At 36.9% G+C, this 19,376-nt stretch overlaps 1 protein-coding gene across 1 annotated transcript; it reads right to left on the bottom strand.

Annotated features, from left to right (window-relative positions):
• Positions 1-6,485: 6,485 nt before the first annotated feature.
• LOC128510789 (lebercilin-like) lies at positions 6,486-18,455 on the bottom strand. Its single transcript, XM_053483305.1, has 3 exons — positions 18,167-18,455; positions 12,131-12,486; positions 6,486-7,033 (listed from the first exon to the last, which is right to left on the bottom strand). The coding sequence occupies exons 2-3, from the start codon at positions 12,468-12,470 to the stop codon at positions 6,486-6,488; spliced, it is 888 nt and encodes a 295-aa protein (XP_053339280.1). The 5' UTR covers positions 12,471-12,486; positions 18,167-18,455.
• Between the last annotated feature and the right edge of the window lie 921 nt (positions 18,456-19,376).

The raw sequence follows: 19,376 nt of genomic DNA, 5'->3' as shown, positions 1-19,376 counted from the left end.
TTCAACCATACAGTACTCATTTACCCATCTCACTCCAAAAGATTATTAAAGTCTATTCTGATTAATGTCCACGCTTGTAAGTTTGCTTTCATTTTTTTTTTTAAATAGTTAGAAATCACAAATCTGGGATAAACTCCCGATCAGTAAGGATTAGACGTGCATTCAATCCTCTCAGGAGCTGGAAGATAGACTGTGATTGATTGACATGGTGTTCCTGTCAGTGATTAAGTGAGAGATTGCAGATACTGCGCATGTAATCTAAATGTATGCTACTGTAAGTGAGGAATAAAACATCACGTTGATATTACATATCATGTTGCTATAAAAGGAAAGCACATAATTGTTGATTTGGTGAAGTTTTTAAATAGAAAATGTTTATGCAAAGTGTTTTCATTTTTCCTATAAGAAGACGCTCTCCATAATCATTTTCTTCAAAAAACTTCACCAAATCAACAATTATGTGCTTTCCTTTTATAGCAACATGATATGTAATATGTTTACTATTAGGTTTAGATTATTCTGTACCTGTATTACTGTAAATGGGCGGCTACTATAGAAACACTAATGTGTTAGAACTAGGACATCAATATAAACCTACAGCCAGAAACACCATCAGAGCTCCTGTTATAGAAAATTAATTAACACTTACTAACCAATCCAAATCCAGAACTCAACAGTGCTGTGGTATAAAGCCTTTTATAAAGCAGTGCTGGAGAATAATGTGACCATTTTCATCCTGGGATTATCCCTAATCCTGAGCTATCTTTAACTCAGGGCTCTGTTTCATGCAGCAGGACGATAGAATTAACCAGGCGTCTGTTCAAATTGTTTTGTAAGACCGAATGGAACATAAATTGAAATACATTTTATTTTGACACGATTTCCACAAACTGTCTCGTTATATTAAAACCGCAAATCATTGTGAAGTCATTCTGTAGCATTTTACGAAGGGCGTTTAGGTTTTGAGAGTAAAAAACTCTAGAAAACTTTATTTATACTTTATATCACTTTCGCTTGGATACCATCAAGGTAGAAAGTTTTCTTAGTATGCCAGAGCCATGATCGGACTGGCTGCTTCACATCTGAAACACTGCCCTCCCAGAAACTCCTTTAATGATCCAAACGTGAATATGGCTTAAATTGAGGTTAGGACAGTACGGCGGATGTGGTTATAACTCCTAGCAGAGTTCCTGTAATGCGCGTGTGGTGCTGTGGGCAGTATGAGGTCATGTATTGTCCTGCACAAACAGAGCGCCTTTGTTGATCAAACCAGGCCATATTTTCCATTAAATGAGTTCCTGGGAGGCCAGCAATTCAGACTTGAAGCAGAAAGTCTGAGCACCTCTCTTCGGCGTAATGAGAAAACTTTTTACCTTGATGGTATCCAAGCACTAGTGAAACACTGGGATAAGTGCATTAGTGTAGCAGGGGATTACATAGAGAAATAAAGTGAGTTTTTACTCCCATGACTGTAATTTGTTATTCTGCACACATGTATTCGAAAATCCTGCTTTGACTTGAACATGCCTTGTAAAATGTACACATTACTTTGCAAGAAATGGATTCAGAAGTTAAATAAAAAAAGAAGTGGAATTAGTTTTGCATCCTCATATTCATCATTGTTCACAAAAAAGCAGAATATCCAGCAAACCACAACATCGACCTGAATTTTTTTTTTAAACCTCCATAATATAGCTTGTAAATTTGTAAGAAGTTTAGAAATCTGTTCATCCATACTGCATTCTATTCCTACATATCTAGAGGATATCAGTGTATTATTTACACTGTTATAGTAATTAATTTGTATAAGGAGGCATATAATAAGGAAGTACCTGGCCAAAAAAGTCACCATTTTAGAAGAGTGAAATTATTGGACTGCATCAAAAAAAAAAAAAAAAAAAAAAAAAAAACTGAGGAGATTTTAAATTACTGTCACTGGGTTATGAATCCTTAAACACATTTTTAAAACCTGGAAAGAAAGTGCTGAACTGTCAACTTTGTGAAAGAAATGTGGTCAGGGAAAAACACTAATGAAGATCACTTAAACACTTGGTTGCATGTGTTGCATGGTAAAATAATTAACATTAAAAATTAAAGTTAGTTTTTTTGTGATTTTTTTTGTGAAAGTAACAGCATTTCCATACACACCGGATCTAATGAGAACTCCCAGGATTGGAACTTGTGTGATATGGACACTTGTGTGTCCATAAGAAAACTCCTGGTTAGTGAGACTAATCAGAAAAAAATGCTTTAGTTTGTTAGGGAGCATAAAGACTCCCTACTTTGGAGCAATTGAAAAAAGGTAAGTGGTTCAGATTGACCCTATTGACGCACTCATAATGCATAGTGCCGACTGTACAAGCCTCTGGAGACAGTGCTATAAACTTTGGTTGCTCAGTACTGACCTGAATGTACTGAATGACCAGGTTATCACATCTTGGGAGTTTTACTTCCCTGATGGCATATATAAGCTGGCCACCAGATTATGTGTTGTAATAAAAGCTAAAGGAGACAGAATTAAATCTTAGAGTGACTTTTTTTGGCCTGTGTATTATAAATTTGATTTTGAATTTGCTACATAAAGATAGTTCTTACCTGGAGAAAAATTAACCACTCTCATTATCATGGTCTCATCTTATCATGGCAAACGTTACCTTTCCTCAAACATGTATAAAGACTTTACTAAAAAAAATAATGCTTGGAAAAGTACCGCAGACATAATTCTTGCAGGAAACAGAGGACAACAGCAAGTAGACTAGCAACAGGATAGCCAGCTAATGTTCATAATAAATAATGATTACCCCTGAAAAAGTGACAAGTCTGCTAATCATATAGAATTACTTAAGTACTGTGTCTGTGTATTAAATAATCAAAAAGCAATAAAGTTGTTTAAAAGTAGAGGAGGGAATCACTGAGCAACCATGTTGATCTGATGTCACTCCATAAACAGCTAAAGGAATGATAGAAGTAAAGACTACCCCAGGTTGACGGGTTGAAATTTAAGGTTGAGGGGGGTTTTACCAGGTGTAGACGTGGCTTTTCAAGTTGCAATTCTCTTCTCGAACGCAGCATTACTTCACCTCAATTGTACAAATGTGTCAAAGCTAAAGAGGCTGAAAGCTTGACCTAAATGAATAAGTGGCAAAGAGACTCGCCTTCAGAGACAGGTAATCATCTGTATGTTCATCAGACAAATGCTCACTGCCATTAGTGATAGCAAGAGGAGGTGAGGGGAAGTCAAGCGCGAGTTGTCTGTCTTCAGTCTGGACTGCTTTACTGCTGCTTCTGCTGGGACCTGAAGATATACAAAAAGATACAAATTGTGGAACTGTAAGACTATAGACTGACTTTTAACACCTTTTATCCATATGTGCAATTTTAAAAACATCTTAGCTAAAATGTGAATCCTGCTAGAACAACATATATGATAAAACAGAGGTGGGGGTACACAAATCCTGTATTTGTATAAAGGTAGAGACTTCCTTTAACATTAAGTAAAAGTAAAAGTCCTGCATTTACTTGTGTACTTGAGTAAAAGTCTTCAAGTATAAAAAATAAAGGAAAGTTGTCCTGATGGTGAATAATCCTAATTTCGTGTTCACAGTCCAATACAGCTCTGAAAAATATGTCGTCCGTTCAAGCACGCAGTATATTGTATGAGCTGTATTAGCTTACAGTGCACTTTTTCATAGTAAAGCTATCTTTCTCATGAACACTGCTTCCTGATTGTGTCGCTGCCTGCAACCAGCTCCACTTTCAATAAAAAAAAAAAAATCTTATTTAATTATTGCCTGTGCCTTGACACGCAATTACAAAATTCCTGTCCCACTTTAAATACTACATAACAGTCTGGTATTGTAACCAAATTCCATGCAGAAATGTAGTTAAATAAAAGTACAGATATTTGCTGTAATTCTGAGAAGAGTAAAAGTAAAAAGTATCCTCTAATAAAAGAACAGATATGTGAGATATGTACTTAAGTACAGTAACAAAGTAAAAGTACTCAGTTAACTCCCACCTTTGCTAATAGAATACCAATGCTAACTGGTCATTATTTGTTTACATTTATTTAAAACTGTACCTTTCCTCCTAGTGGCCTCTTCCAAGTCTTTCTTTGAAGCCCCTCTCAGCATTCGATTAGCATAAATGTTCATAGTGTCCAGCTCCCTTTCCCTTTCCTAAAAGACATTACAACCAAAATCATTAAAATATCAACATGCACAATAACAATGTTTGTGTATGTGCCAAGGACCTGCTTCTTTTTCCTGCATATTTAGGTACCTTCAGTTTGGTGCTAAGCTTGTCCATTTCCTCTTGCAGTGTTTGGACTTCCTGTAGGGCATTATGGGCTTTCTTGCGCTCACTCACCAGCTGCCTTTGAAATCTCCCAGTACTTAACTCCATGTTCTTCTCCAATTCCTGAGCAGAGGCACACACCACACACACAAACAGCATAAATGAAAATTATTCACAACAACTAATGAACCAATAACTTAGCACATTAGAGAAACTTTTAAAAAAAATTTACTTTACAAAACTGTCCCTTCACAAAAAAAAACGTGTCTACATGAATGTATGAGGTTTTATCATCTTTTTAGAAGAAGCCTTTACTTATCACATACACATTACAGCACAGTGAAATTCTTTCGTTGCACATGAGGTTGGCCATGATACAGTGACCCAGAAGCAAACAGCATTACAGCCTTGCTCAAGGGCTCAACAGGGGCACCTTGGCAGAGCCAGGGCTTGAACCGCCGACCTTCAGTTCAGTAACCCAGAGCCTCAATTATCTGAGCAGAAAGTGACAAACTTCTCTTACTATTAAACAGCAGGGAAAAAATGGAGATGTGCATGACATATAGTCACATTTATAGGACAGGTCAGAATACCCAGTGTTGCAGCACAATGACACGCATGATCTGAGGAAAAACTTTGTACACAATGGCTGAGGGAAAGTCCAGCAGCAAGCGTTTAATCAGATGCGTGAGAAGCTCTGGTCTGGCTACTTATGTTTATGTGCCAAATATAAATGTAAAAGCAAACAGCGAAAACATTTTAAAATTAACTACATAGTAAAAGAGAGAGCAGCAAAAAAGAACTATTGAACTACTTTCTCAACTAAGGGTAAGTATATAATACACTATACTGTCAAAAGTATTTGCTCGTCTGCCTTCACATGCATATGAACTTAAGTAACATCCAGCATAAGATGGTGGCCCACCCTTTGCAGCTTTAACTCTTCTGGGAAAGCTTTCCTCATGGTTTAGGAGTGAGTTTATGGAAATTTTTTGACCTGATTTTTTTCCAGAAGAGCGCTTGTGAGATCAGACACTGATGTTGGATGAGAAGGTGTGGCTCGCAGTCTTCGCTCTAATTCATCCCTAAGGTGTTCTATCTAGTTGAGGTCTGGACTCAACAGGCCAGTCAAGGTTTTCCACACCAAACTCGCTCATCTATGTCTTTATGGACCTTGTGTTGGCCCTTACTTCCGGTGAAAGGAACTTTTAATGCTTCAGCATACCAAGACATTTTGGACAATTTCATGCTCCTAATTGGAAACAATTTGAGTATGGCCTGTTCCATCTGATACGATTTTATTACAAAACCCAGGCATAGATTAGATTTGTATAAAGATTCCTCGAAGAACGATGGTTGCAGTGCACCAGTGCAATATTTACACTAGTGAATGTATAAAGAGTCCGGTATGTTCTGTGTGTGTGTGCGCACATGTGTGTGGGAGAAATGAGTCGCCCTCACTGGTTTCAATCAATCAGACCGGAAGCACAATAAAAGAGAATGGCTGTCCTGTAAAGCTGTCCTGATGGTGAATAACTCTTATTTAAAAAAAACAGAGATCACAATCTAATACAGTGGAAAACAACTGTGAGACAAAATGACGTCTGGGATACCTTTAAGATTTAAAGGCGCAGAGACAACACTATTACATTTGACATTTACATTTGACATGTGGTTTTTGGTCATGTGATGGAAGTGTGGAGAAAGGGGACAGAGATTCAGTGAAGTGGATTGGTATGCGTTACATTGTAGATTCCTGTCAAAGGCGTATAAGACTAACTTTTTTTAGACTTAAAACATGATAGAACTGAACTTGTTTGCAACTCTAGGCCATTATTGATCACTAAGCCTAACCAGTTTTCCTATTACAGTTAGTTTTTGAATTTTGAGTTTCTGAACCTTTTTTTTTTTTAAAGATTTCCTATCAGTTTTTGATCATAACAGATAACAGTTTTAAGAGACAGAGCTCATCAATTACTTATATAAAATATCTAAATTTTACAGTAGAATTTTATTATAAATTTTGAATTTAAGTAATATCAGATGGTCAATGTTTGAATTCTGAAAAAATATAAATTGGTCGGGGGACTTTCTTAACGCTTCATATAAAAAAAATAATTATGTACAATATTCAGAGTATATACAGTACACTGCATGCAGTTAATATGCATGTGAGTATGTAATTGTGCTCAGACCTTCACTCTGCGCTCACTCTCCTGCACTTTGACCTGCGCGTGCACGAGCTTGCGTGCCAGCTCGTCTCTTTCTCCGAGATGCTGGTTGTCTGCGAGCTGCTGCAGTTTGTGCAGCTGGTCTCGGCAGCGTTGGAGCTGCGCGTCCGTCTCGGTGCAGCGGCGCTCGGCCAGACGCTCCTTCTCCTGACTTCGTCTCAGCCTCTCTTGCAGGACGTGCGTCTCGTTGTTGTGGCGAGAAAGGAGCTGCGAGATCTCGCTCTCCGTGTCGCTGTAGCGATGTAGTGCCTTCTCGTGGCGTAGCTGAAGCTGCTTCAGTAGACGGTTTTCACGCTGTAGCTCATCAGTGCGCAGCTGCAGCTCAGCCAGGGCGTTTTTTAACTCGCTGATCTTCAGGAGGCGCGCAGACAGCAGCCGCTTGGTGACCAGGTCCAGGTCCTTGGGAGAAGCGTCCTTACTGAGGCTCTGAGAGCGCAGGCCGCTGGAGCGCTGCTTAGGGGGTAGTGTCTGAGGAACTGAACGCCGAGGTACACCCTTGCGCACTCCTGCAGGGAAGAATGTAGTATGTAAGTACACAAATTAACAGTTCATTTACTAAGTAAGAACTGAAGTTGGATGATCTTTTTGTTATTATTTTGTTTCAAATTATAAGACTATATTCTTCCATATGGACATACCACAATAAAACATCTATTCATATTAAATGAGTAATGCTTAAAGATCAAGATAACTAATATGGAAAACTATTAGGTCCATAAGTATTTTTGATAATCTCACAATTTTAGATTTTTTCTCTGTACATCACCACAATAGAGCTGAAATTACACAATCATGATGCAATTAAGATGCTTTAATTCAAGAAGTTTAACTTTTCACATGCTTAAAAATAATTGGACAACCTACATAATTCTAAAAATGCTAATAATTTGATATACTTTGTGGGAAAAAAGGGCAGGATCACCAAATGCTAAGTTTAACAGTTCAGCAGTTCCCCTGTACTGCTTTGCCAGGCCTTTACTGTAGCTGGTTTTAGTTGCTGCTTGCTTATGGGTCTTCCTGCGTTAAATTTCTTCAGTAAGTGAAAGGCAGATCAATTGGGTTGACATCAGGTGCTCTTTAAGAACATGATTTCTTTACCTTGAATTGTTTTCACAGTAAATTTTGGGTCAGTATCCAACTGTACTAGGTCTATTTCACAGTGTTTGATTGAACAGTTTAAGTTGTCTAGACAAAAACGCAAAATTAGCTGCCATCCCATGCAGACAAAGTCTATAAAAACTACCAGTTTTATGGAGTGTAAAGTGCTTTCAAGTGCTGTTAGCCATTTATCAAGCAGTTAAGCTTCTTCTAAACAGTCAATTTAGACTTTACCCCAAATGTAAAAGAAGGGCTGTAACCCATCCCTTATAAACATCCCATTTTGGTGTTTTTTTTATTTTTATATAATACTCTTTGTCCTCATGTCATAATTACAGTACACCATGTCTTCACAGTGTCCAGAAAACATCAGAGAATATTAACGAACAACAGCTTAACAATAAATAGTGAAGAAGCTCAATCTCATGCTACGGGGCAGAAGGTGATGTGCACATGGGTTGCATGTCAGTGTGATGGTTTTCATGGTTACGTTCACTCAGGAAACATAAAATTGTTAAAGTAGAAAAAAAACAAAACATGGCATGGCTGAAGATATGATGCCAATGAGCCAAGTGGAGAAAAGAAAAAAGTCTTCCGTGTACATTTGTGTGATATTTTACATACTGTACATTATACGTTTATTTATCATTTATATAATATTCTAAGAAAAAAAAAATTTACCCAGTAATGACCATTTGGTTAATAGATGAGTTATTAATAGATATTTTATCTAAATTATTTAAAAGGATATTTAGAAACTGTGTCTTAATGGTTATGAAATAATAATGAAGACTATCAATATCAATAAACACAGACAAATTCATCATGATAAACGTTTTGGCTATATCATCCAGCTTTAACATCTGCCATTAAGTAATTTACGCTTATATTGATGGCAATTGGCAGACGCTCTTTCTCAGAGAAACTTAAGTGCTTTAAAATCTCTCTAAACATTCTACATTTTTCCAAGCTGATTATTAACAAGCATTGTAGGGACAATATTGAAGTATCATCCCAAAATCAGCCATCATGTACTTGTTACGTTTTAAATGCATATTTTATACATTAATTTATAATAATTGTCCAAATCCTTTTTAATTTAGTTAAAAAAATTTTTTTTAAGTTTACATTTTCAGCAACAAACTTGGCTATCAGACGAGTAAAACACCATAACGTCAACAACAGATCATATGATGTGGTATGATTTGCAGCATGGGTCTTTCCTTTCCTTCTCTCTGTTCTTATCTTCTAATCCTTCTGGCAAAAGTTAGACCTATTCTGCATGTACATGGGTATTTTAAAAAAAATATGGTTTTGGCCTTTCGTCCACACACAAACTCTGTTTTAGGATGCTGTATACAGACCTTTTGTAAAAATCTGCCCAAAACAAATACATTTAGACTGACAATTAAAAGTACAAAAAAAAAAAAAAAATTCAATTACTAAGTAATTATTAATTACTTAATATTTTCTTTCATATTACAGGACTATATAGTGCCGCATGTACAAATCACAATAAATCATGTATCTATATTAAATGAGGAATGTTTAAGAACCGTGATAGCTAATATATAAAACTGTATACAGTCTGGTCCATAAGTATTTGGACAGCAGTGAAATTTTTGTCTTTTTCCTCTGTACATCACCACAAAGAATGTGAAATAAAGTGATCATAATATGATGACTTTTTAATTTAAGGAGTTTAACTTTTTACAGGCACAAAACTAATTTGACAAACCATCATAATCATAAATATTACAATTATCTGTAAGATTTGGAACTTCAGACTGGAAGTCATGGGCATCACCAAATGCTGAGTCTCTTCCCTTGAGCTGGATCCCCAGGCCTTTACTGCAGCCGGCTTCAGTTGCTGCTTCCTCGTGCATCTTTTAGCCTTAAGTTTCTTTGGTAAGTGAAAAGCAGCTAAATTGGTTGGACATCAGGTGCCCCTTTAAAAAAAAAACACAATTTCCTCACCTTTAATTACTTTTGATGAAGGTTTTGGATCAGTACCAACTGTAAAGTGAAACTCTGTACAGTCAGTCTTCAGTGTTGATGTGTGGACAGAAAAATGGCAGCCTCTGGCTTGTAGGTAAGATCAGCCTTTTTTCATCCCATATACATTTCTGCACAGTGAAATTCTTTATTCTTCGCATATCCCAGCTTCTTGTTAGTATGCTGGGGTCAGAGCACATTATACAGTGGCCCTGGAGCAGACAGGCTTAAGGGGCCCGACAGCGGCAACCTGGAGAAGCTGGGGCTCAAACCGCCGACTCAGAGCCTTAACACACTGAGCCACCGCCCCTACAGAAATAACCACCTTATGCACTGTATTTGTTGCGTTTAAGGTCAGAGTCTTACAAACTCAAGATACCTTTTTTTAAGCTTCTGATTGGCCGAAATGGCTTTACAATGGTTTGGCCTGATTTGACGGCATGTTTTTGCATTTTCATGTGTATGAAATTTTTTTTTTAAATCTTGTATCCGAACTGTGTCAACTTCTTTTTCTTCAGGAAAGTCTAATCTGGCCTTTCTGTTCTTAAGTGTTTGCATTTGTATTAACATTCATAAAGGCATCTCTTGATTGTAGACATTGAGAACGGTACGCCTACCTCCTCCAGAGTGTTCTCGAGTTGGCTTGATGTTGTGAAAGGGTTTTTCCTGCACCAAAGGAAAAATTACATCTTCAGCCACTTTACGTTTCAGTTTGCTTCACCTGTTACAAAGTTTCTCTTATCTCTTTGATATGTTTTGCTTTTCATTCGTCTATATCGACAGTTCTTTGTACTGCATATTGAGAGAATTGACAAACAGCTACAACAATCAAATTCAACACTTGGAAACAACTCCAGACCATTTATCTACTTAATCTGTCATAAAACAACTAAGAAATCTGCCATAATTCACCATTAAACTGCTCATCAGAAGATTTACTTGAGTTTTTTTTTTATTGCAGTTTTACTGCACTATACATTTACTTGTGTAGATTTGTAAAGAAGAAACGCTACTCTTACTCCGCTACATTTGGCTACACTTGACTCTTGTTACATTTTTTTTAACCATTTATTCTACAAATGTAGCCAGTAGATCTAGCACTTGACTGTTATCAGACGCAACAACAATAACCACATGACTCCCTTTAACCAATCAGCCGCAAGAACAATAACCACATGTAGTCACATGACCACAACCGGCAGCATAGCGAGGGAAAAAAATCCTTAGCCGGCATCCCTGGCATCATATATCAAGCATGTTCCACTTGCAAAAGAACAGCTTCATACTGCAGTGTTTTCTTTATCTGCCTAAACAGACTGAATGTTGCAATGTTGGCATATATAATTATTATAATTATACTAAAATATATATAAAATATATATTAGAATTTCTAAAAAAAAAAATATATATATCAGTACTTGAGTAGTCTTTTCACCAAATACTTTTCCACTCTTACTTGGTAATATTTTATATGACTACTTTTTTACTTCTACTTGTGCAATATTACTTTGAAGTACAGTTACTCTTATTTGAGTACATCTTTTGCCTACTCTACATCTTTGTCTAATTACTTTCGAGACTGTGGAAATAAAGAGTGTGTAATCCCTAAACGGTTAATGAAATATTCTAGTTGAACTGCTTAGAGTTAAAAGTCTACATTCCAATTACATGTTGATTGCTTTGTTGCAAAACCATTGCGATGGTGCACAGCAGCAAAAATATGAAAATTGTGTTACTCTCCAAACACTTACAAAGGTGGGTGACTATATAATACCGATTAGGTGATTACAATAAGAATCGGATGTGACTCTAATGAGGCTGTGTACAAAATAGCAGTAAGGGGAATACCAAAAACGCCTACATACAGTATAATGTTCTTGTGCATCTTTGTGCCATCTGTTGGCCATTTGTGGCAATGTAGGCTAAACCAATTAACATACACTGACCTCCTTAAAAAATAAGGAGGTACATTCAGACTTTTGAATGAAAGGGAATATTTCAAGAAGGTCCCTTCGTATTTCAAGTATCTGTAAGGAAAGAAACACTCTGCCAGGACACTTATTGAGTTTTATAATCTCATAGAAATTCCTGGTAAAATAAAAGTTAAAAATAAACAATAAACGAGAAGATTTTAAGCATATTTAAAGTTAAATTAAACACTGTGCTTTAAGTTTTAAACCTTTCTCATAACTTCTTCAAAAACTTTCAGGTTGCATTATTCATGTGTGTACTTTCTATTTTCAAGTAGTATCTGTTGTCCTTGGGTAAATAGTTTGATGAAAATAAAATGCACACAATGTTTGCTACTTTAGCTTTGTCCTGAATCTTTTACACAGTTTCACTCAAAATCTGTATTTAAAGCAATAAGAAAAACTACCAGAAAGATTATTTTTAAGTTCAAGGTAAGGTGCCTGATGTTTCTTCACTGAAATCATGTCAGATGTTTTAGTGTATGTATACTGTGTGTGTGTGTGAGAGAGAGTGTGTATATACAGTACTCATGCTTGTACCTGTTGGGCGCACAGGGCTGCTTGAGACTCTCTGTGTCCTCGCTCCTCTGTGTGGGGACGGAGAACGAGACCGTGATGAGAAGGTCTTGTCAGACAGTGAGGCGTTCTCGTAATCATCCGAGTAGAACGAGACGCTGCTCTGATCTCCATCAGAGATCTGATCCTTATCAGGGTCCTGGTTCCTCTCTCGCGTCCTGGTCCGGGTTCTGGTTTTCGAGCTCTCGTTATTCTCTCGCTGCTTCCTGTTTTGTTTCCCAGACAAAGTCGAGTCTTTGCGAGACGCTCTAACGCTCTGTTCCGATTCCATTATACGGTTATCCTCAACATCGTAAGAATCCATCGCTGTCCAGGCAACGCTGAAAAACAGAGAATTAAACCTGATACTCTTTTATATACAGTTTTATATACAGTGAACATATATACTATATACAGTAAAACCTCGGATTGCGAGTGTTCCGCAAGACAAGCAAGATTTTTAATACATTTTGATTAGAAAAACTAACAAGTCTTGGTTTACGAGTACCTAGTTTCATGTATCACGCATGCGCTTCTTGTTTTGACGCCGAGCGTTACATGATCACATCTGGGCCAACGTTTTTTCTCTCTCTTGCGCTGCGGAATTGTGGGTAATCGTCTCCCCTGCTGGGTCTTAGTGCTCATCTCTTACTGGTATAATTAACATCCGTGCACGCGTGTACTGTTTACTATAACACTGTGAACATGTGTGTGTGTGTGTGTGTGTAAAAAAGATTTTATTTTGTGTTTGAAATTGCGTGTGTACAGCACACGTGTACTGTTTCTTATAACACACATGTGTGCGCGTGTGTAAAGCAAGAGAAAGTATCATTAGAGGTTAAAAATCCATTTTCCCCCTCTCTGTTGTTATGTGTGTGCATTATGTGTTGGCACTTCGCAGCGCAAGAGAGAAAAAAACACACACACACACACACACACACACACACAGCGCCTGCGCGGATAAACGGAAACACTTATCTGTCGGGATTGTTTTTTACTTTTTTTTAAGGTAAAGTGCAGGTTAATTTGTTTTATTTTAACTTTAAATTTTGTGTTAATTATTTTTATGCATTTATTTTTTTGGGATGTGGAATGAATATTTTGAGTTTCCATTATTTCTTATGGGAGGATTTGCTTTGACTTACGAGTTTTTGGATTACTAGTATAATTTCTTCCGGAAGTTGGCTCGTATTCCACAAACTCGTAAATCAAAGCAACGGTAATCCAAGGTTCCACTGTGTGTGTGTGTATATATATATATATATATATATATATATATATAATACAGTGGAACCTTGGATTACGAGCACAACACAAATGATTTAACAACAATTTGGTAAAAAATGTTGGAACTACAAATACAGACTTATATACTCGTTGTTGTAATAAACAGTGAAGCTAGACACGGTTTATATATAGTATAATTACAATTATAGTTGTTACCAAACGTTAAATCATTTGTGTTAATATTTAAAGAACACATGAACTTTTTTTATAAAATAGAACATTTCTCATTTAAACTATAACATCCAACATGGGATTTCCTGAATCAAATGATGTTTTGGTAAAATATCTTACAGGAATAGTTTTGAATTTTTTCCCTTCTTAAATCATGGCACTCATGAGTTCTCTACTTTGATTGGTTGAAATGTTTGGATTCATTTTTCCATAACAACGACTCAGAGTATTTCTGATGGACATGAATCATTGGTACTGCCCGATACGATATTATCACGACCCCTAGGTGCTGATTAAATTTGTATTGCAATTGTGTAACTATCATAATTTTAGAAATATGTGGTGATTCATGTATCGCCGCACTGACTGCAGAATAATTTATTGAAAAACTATTTTTACATGTATAATAGAAATGACCCGGTCGATCGGCCAGCAACCAGAATTGGCTGGTTTTCAGTTTGATTGGCCGTGACCAGTGATCGGGCGATCAGCCTTAGATATAAAAGATTCTGTACCGATTGCAGAAGCTTTCGAGGGGCGCATTTTATAGCGTTACATTATCAAAAATTGTGCACGTTAAAAGCATCCGATCTTGCCTTTTCTCTCAAACTCACTCATTACATACACCAGTCTCAAAACACAGGGAGCACTAATTATTCAAAAACTAAACAAAAAAATTATGCTAAATGTTAAACTCATTCAAATGCATTTGAAGGTAGTTTGTATTGTTTAAATTCTGCACTTGGTTTTTAATTGAGAAAACTTATGCTATAAGGACTGAGCTACATTTAATTACTCATTAAACATTTTTTAAGGCTTAACTTTGTAATAAAATCGGGGAAATGTAATATCAAATAGGGATATTTATAAAATCATCATGCTTATAGAATCGCAATATTAATAGAATCGGCACTGAGGTTTCATGATATCGTATTATCGGAGGTAAGTGGCGATTCCCCTTCTTAATATAAAGCCTTAGATAGATCCCTTTGTGTTTCTCAGTAATAGAAAAAATTCGTGAGAGAAAGCAAGAGCGTACGATTGTTTGTTGCAGCTATAATGTGCACACTCCATGATGTTAAACCTAACTATAAAAAAAAATAAACTCAATGATGCATCACTCTTCAATTCATAAATCATGTTATCAATGGCAAGTTGCTAGCAGGATGAGCAATAAACACACATTTGAACATACAGATATTAAATAATAAGGGCTCGCAGGATGTTCCTTCTCTTTTTTTTTTTATATTGCTCATCATTACCCTGACCTCTAAAAAATCACCTGATTCACTGCCGCAATTATTTTACCCTACTCTGAAATGCACCACACACACACTCACACACACACACAAACACACACTCGCTCAAAACTTGTCTCATGTCACCTTGACAACACTTGGGCTCACTGCACTTGAGAGGTCTGTTTTCAATCGTGTGTATTCCTCTTATTGCATTCACACACACCCACATCTGCTCTACTCAAGACGGAATCATGACACACACGACCCTCACCCGTGCACACGCCCGCGCAACGTTTTATCCAGCAATCTACGTTAATTACAACATCATCCGCAACACTAGCGGCGATTATTCTTTTACTCTTTCACTGATGAATAAATCCATTATCTCCTCGGCCTTCACGGCTCATTACAGACTTCACGCGTCCACACAGCTCCGTCCCTGACAGTGGAAATGTTTAGGATCATGTCAGAGTGCCATCTTTAGTCAGCGTGGTATTGTGATGAAGCGTTAAACACTAAGGCGCTCCGGAGACGTGGGACATCTGGATTGAGGTATGCTTGATGACAGGTCTGTTTCTGGAGATCTCACTAACAGTTAGTTTAAAGGCCAATTTTCTGACTCATGCACGTGCCTAGAACATTCCAGACTGAACTCGAATTTCAACACTTCTCTCTGTACCAAGAGGAAAAAAAACCCCTGAACCACGATACCAGAATTACACAGCTGAATTTAAATGTATTTGCATTGTGACTTAGAGAGGGGGTTTATGGGTAGGCACGGCACTCTGTTGCATTCTACTGTATTCTATCTGAGAACCTACGGTAAATATGCATTGTGTGTATCTTCAGTACTGGCTTGATGAGGATTGTGAAGAGTGTATGTGGGAATGTTGTGACCCTTCTCCTGTGGATTTTATCACCAGTTTTAGATTAAAACTGCTTTTAACCCATGTTATGTGCTTATTCATTTACTCTTTCATCTACTATTTCACTTCTCTTGTACAGGGTTGTCGCAGGGGCCTGGAGCCAAGATACACCCTGGACAGCAAAACATCGCAGGACACACACACAGCGGTCAACTTGGAAACACCAATTAGCCTCTTTTAGCATATCTTTGGACTGGGAGTACCCGTAGAAAACCCACATGCACACAGACCCAAGGCAGAAATGGAACCCTTGGCGCTGGAGGTGCGAGGCCACAGTGCTAACCAATACATGTCCGTGCCGTACAATGAAAAAGAGTGAAAACTTTGCCTCACGAGCTAGAGAACATCTTTGGTGTGACAGGAAAACAGTGGAAAAATGCTAAAAGGAAAAAAAAAACAATCAGTTTATTTGTGTGGCAACTTCGGAATTTTTCTCAGGATCAATAAAGTATGCCTGTCTATCTATCTATCTGTCTTTCTCAGGATGGTGTATTTAAAAAATGTCTCCTCTGTAATTAAACGCACATTAGACTGCTTTAAATTTACCACATTTACCGAGCAGATAATTTTTATTTCCACAGTTTTTCATGACAATGCTTCTTCATCTCATATGATAGCATTACTCCATAATTGATTTATTAAAAAAAAAAAAATCCTGTTAATGGCATATGTGAACAGAAAGTACAGGCTTTTACTGCTACACCGACTTTAGCCTTCATTGTTAAGGCTAGTTTAATCAGCTTTTAGGATTAGGATTTTTTTTGTCTAACCAACTCACAGTAAAGCCATATAAATGACCCAGAGCAGCTAAAATAAAACTAATTCAATGAATCTATTTTTTTAATAAAAGGAATCACGCAAGTCTCTTTTTTTTATCTGTCCCTTCTCAAAGCTAAAAACTTCCGCAATTACTTATTATTCTGACAGAAACACACACAACTCCCTTTCATTTCGTGAAGTCTGGTGCATGTGATATTGTACACTAGCAAACACACACATCAAATAAAAAACTGAACCTGTGCAACCACACACACACACACACATATTAACAATTATTAACTAAAGCTATTATATATACCGCTCAGTTCTTTTTGGCCAAAACATGATACTGGTGCTAAAAAGTGCCTCACCTAGGTGAATTAGTGAATTTTCAGATAGGATCATATAACACCATTTTCACAATACTTAATAATATCTTACGATCCATGCTTGTTTTTTTTTGTAAATATCCATAGACATTTATATTTTCACCAGATAAAAAGAAACACATTTGCTTATTACAATTCCATGCCCTTTTATGTCCGTAGCGTCCGTTACTTTTTCAAATCTTTCAAGGTCTTAACTGTCATTCAGACATAAGACAAAGATATAAACCTGAATTATTCTAAACAGCAAAGTTGTCAAGATATTGCAGCATAAATTTGACTTACAGTTGCGGACAATACAGATGTTTTTCTCTTTAAGCTTTTACCACAAACCAATTTAAGCAACATTTTTACAGGTCATATGCTTCGAGAAACTTACACCAATTTTAGTACCAATACTCAAAGAAATATGAATAATTAGCTATTTTATTATATTTAAAATTGTATTATATAATATGCAAAATTGGTCACGTTGCTTCTTTAGCTTCTTTGGCAGTAGCTTCTTTGGCAAACACATTTTCTGTATTATATGTATAATAAAAAAATATATATAAAATCAGCACCAATACTGTACTGTGTTTTGGCCGAATATCAAATCGGGATATTTACGAAATCATGATATTTTAATCGAATCGTCACCTAGATATTGCGATAATAATCGTATCAGGTGGTGATCTGTGATTTCTCTCCCTAATGAACACACTAGTATGAAGAATAAGATGTTTGAGGGGAAGCAGTGTATTAATTTCTACTTTACTTCAGAGTTGAGTCATAAACCGCCTTTATAGAGAGGAGACCTTCTTCTGTTCATGAACCTGGTGACACTGGATACAGCCCAGATTAGGGAGGAATGACAAATAAAGCTGGTAGGGATTAACTGAGCATGACTCAAGTGTCCTGTCTGACTGCAGTAGTTATTTGTTTTATATCTAAACACTTTTTTTCTACACATTTAGATGTTGTTTAGATGCCTATGATTCACTCTTGATGAGTTACACTACAGGTGTCCTGTAACAGCTACAAGCTCCAATGTTGTTGTTCTTGTTGTTGTTGTTTTCACATACAGGATAGACTTAGTGATATGCGAAGATACTGTACAGAATATCCATATAAACAAACACTAGCATGCTAACAGTTTTCCTTGTGAAGCAAGCTAATCTTGCTAACTAGCTAATCGCCTCTCTTTTGTCTCTGCTGGAACAGTCAGACTATAAAATAAACATCCAAAACAATATCTCTATAAATATTTACCAGTTTCTTCAGCAATCCGTGTGTGTTTTCTTGTTGTACGTGGATGAAAAGTCACACAGAGCTAATCAGCCTGCTAGCTTGGATTATTTTGAAACGCGTTTCCGAAAAAGCTCTCTCTCTCTCTCTGTCTTTCTCAAAACAGCAAACAAAAAGCACATTAATCTTAATTCTAACTAAACTGAGAAATTTAATTACCACATCCTGAGCACTGTCCGTGTGAGCCGCCCCACTTTAGCTGCGTTTATCACTAAACTGAGAAAAGTGCACGAGAGAGAGTTATTTATAAAGCTCCCACGCGCTGCCTCCTGTTGTAACGGTGTCATAGCGACGCCTTGCCATGGCAACCAATGTGCTTAGGTGCACGCGCGCGCGCTCTCCCTTCCAACTGGACTGCAATTACACAGTACTCTGTCTATTGATATAATAATCCAATTCAAATGATAACAATTCCTATAAAGTGCTGTGAAAAAGCATTTCCTATTTGTTTTTGCATATTTATCACAATTTAATCAAATATTTTTAGTATTACACAAAAACAACCAAGCAGTTTTTAAATGATGATTTTATTTATTAAGGGAAAAGAAAAAGCTGCCTGTCCATATGTAAAAAAAAAAAAAGGTAAGGAAATTTGGATGAAAAAGCATAGGGTTATCAAGCCATTCCTAATGTTTTATGACTCCAGTAAACCACAGTGACAGCCATTATTCACAAATGGAGAAAACGTGGTGAACTCTCCCAGGAGTGGCCACCCTACGGAAATTACTCCAGGAACACAACAATGACTCATCCAGTAGCTGGTAAAAGAACCCAGAACACCATAAAAAGAACTGCAGGCAAGTTAAGGTCACTGTTCATGATTCAACAATAAGAAAGAGACTGGGCAAAAATGGCATCCATGGGAGAATTCCAAGGTGTAAGCCACTGCTGACCAAAAAGAACACAGAGGCTTGTCACAGATTTGTAAAAAAAAAAAAAAAAAAAGCTTCAGGACCTGGATGATTTGCCACAATTGCTCTACCAGGACATGCTGAAGGAGAATGTACAGCCATCAGTTTGTGACCTCAAGCTCAGGCACACTTAGGTTATTCAGCAGGACAATAATTTGAAACACGCCAACAAGTCTATCTCTGAATGAGTCAATAAAACAAAATACAGGTTTTTGAGTGGCTTAGTCAATGTCCGGACTTAAATTGGATCAAGATCCCTAAAC

This window comes from Clarias gariepinus, chromosome 22 (assembly GCF_024256425.1).
Source record: "Clarias gariepinus isolate MV-2021 ecotype Netherlands chromosome 22, CGAR_prim_01v2, whole genome shotgun sequence".
NCBI lineage: Eukaryota > Metazoa > Chordata > Actinopteri > Siluriformes > Clariidae > Clarias > Clarias gariepinus.
The sequence above is the reverse complement of the archived record's forward strand: the minus strand, read 5'-3'. Positions and strand labels throughout refer to the sequence as shown.

Excerpts from the sequence above, each read along its gene's own strand:
- LOC128510789 (XM_053483305.1), bottom strand. The coding sequence starts at position 12,470 with ATGGATTCTTACGATGTTGAGGATAACCGTATAATGGAATCGGAACAG. Across the intron at positions 7,034-12,130 it reads CAGCCCTGTGCGCCCAACAG|GAGTGCGCAAGGGTGTACCT; the intron begins GTACAAGCATGA and ends TCTTCCCTGCAG.